The 1941-nt window shown below is 42.8% G+C and overlaps 1 protein-coding gene across 1 annotated transcript in view; it reads right to left on the bottom strand.

The window, feature by feature from the left end:
- Positions 1-367: 367 nt before the first annotated feature.
- Msh2 (mutS homolog 2) overlaps positions 368-1941 on the bottom strand; it is a 57243-nt gene continuing 55669 nt past the window's right edge. The window contains exon 16 of the mRNA XM_031355803.1: positions 368-741. Within this exon, the coding sequence (XP_031211663.1) occupies positions 574-741 (168 nt within the window). The 3' untranslated portion in view covers positions 368-573. The remainder of the gene's footprint in view (positions 742-1941) is intronic.

The following is a 1941-nucleotide window of genomic DNA, read 5'->3' on the forward strand; positions in this document are numbered from 1 at the left end:
ACTGGTGTGCGGGTACCCTCTGTACTCAGCAGGCTTCTAACCACCCCTCATGGTGAGGTGGCTCCTGTAGTTCTCACTTCCTTCCTCAACTCTGGCCCTCTTCACTGATTCCTCATCCATTACCTATTTTCTCTGGAAAGATATTTATTCAAGTCTTTTGACACAGGGTCTCATTACATAGACCAGGCTAGCCTCCTACATACTGGGATCAAAGGTATGTGCCACCCCACTAGGTTTGTTTTTTTAATTATGTACCATGTGTGTGGCCTCTGTTTTGAGAATCTTTATTTGTACAAGGTCTATAGGTAAGTATTAGTGTAGTAAATGTATACAAGTCATACTGCAAAGAAATACAAGGTACTCCAAATCTAGAAACTACATGATTTTATTTATAAAATCCAGCACCATGCTCAAAGTTGCCCAAGCCCATTTAAACAGTTTCCAGCTACAGACCGCAAGGTTTTCAACTGTCATTCATTATTCTGCTGCTCTCCCAGGTTCCAGTGGCAAGCACTGCCAGAAACAGCACAAAGCAAGGGTGAACTCGTCCGTCCTAGCATCCCCACCGCCCTCTCACGGAGCCTTTATCCTCGAGATGATTTCATTGACAAAACTGTTATTCTTTGCAACCACCTCGGCCTTCAGTTGCTTCAGCTTCACTGAGACACTCTCTTCCGACATGTCAGTGAAGGGCACTTGCTTGACCTTGGACAGGAACTCCAAAATAATCTTCTCACCTTGCTGAAAAACACACATGTTCCAAAGTTATGACAATGTATTCATGTGTGTCTGACATATGTCTGTGGATACCCTCATATGCCAGGAGACAGGGCTGGATCTCCTGGAGCTGGATTTACAGATGGTCAAGATCCACCCAATGTGGGCGGCTGGGAACCAAACCTGGGGCCTCTGGGACACGAGCAGCAAGTACTTTTCCCGCTGGCTCATCTCTCCAGCATGAGCAACCAACCCTTTCTGCAATCTCCATCTAAACATGCTACTAGATGTTTAACATTTTTATCATAAACGGGCAAGCAGTTCCGAGAATCCTAAAGTCCTTGGTTGCTATGAACTTCTCCAGAGCAAGCTATTAATAAGACATTTACACTGTAATTTCAGATGACATTGAAACTCAAGTTCCTCTGCTTTACCTGACATGGAATTTAATCTCAGGAAAAAAGAACTTAAGGTTTACAAGGCATATGTTAGGGTATAAACACTGAAATTCTCTTACATGCACATGCAATTAAAATCACATATAAGGAGTTAGCAAGATGACTCGGCATGCAAAGGCAAGCCGGCCACCTGAATTTTATCTCTGAGACCTACATGGTAGGCAGCAACAGAGAACTGACCCCTGAAAACTGTCCTCTGACTTCCTCATGTGCTGTGAGGCAAGCAAACAAACACACAAACCAATTAAACATAAACCCTCTCTTTCCCCCACACCTCCTCATCAGGAAAGCCAAGCTCCAGCACCAAAGATGAAAATGTACTTTCTGGAAAACAAAAGACCAAAAGCCTATTCTAACAGCAGTAAGAATATGTTGTCTCCTTTGGCTAACTTTCTAAAATATGTCTTATTATAATAAAAGTACACAATTTCAGTTTCCTTGGAAACCAGGCACCACATAACATAGCCCCGCCTAATCCCAACCATCAGGACCTGTGAGTTTGATATATTAAGGAAAGTCTAGATATAAAACTCAGGATGACAGCTCTCCATATCTAAAATTATGGGCAAGTTAGAATATAGTTTCCTTTGTGGATAGCAACTATCTATCCTTAAAAGGAAAAAAGGCCCACTGGGTAAAAGCTACAAATATGCCATTACCTGTCACAATGTATGGTGTAAGGTCTGTCACCATGTATGCCACTGTAAGGTCTGTCACCATGTATGCCACCACTGTAAGGTCTGTCACCATGTATGCCACCACTGTA

The sequence above is a fragment of the Mastomys coucha genome, unplaced genomic scaffold (genome assembly GCF_008632895.1).
Source record: "Mastomys coucha isolate ucsf_1 unplaced genomic scaffold, UCSF_Mcou_1 pScaffold6, whole genome shotgun sequence".
NCBI classification, from domain to species: Eukaryota; Metazoa; Chordata; class Mammalia; order Rodentia; family Muridae; genus Mastomys; species Mastomys coucha.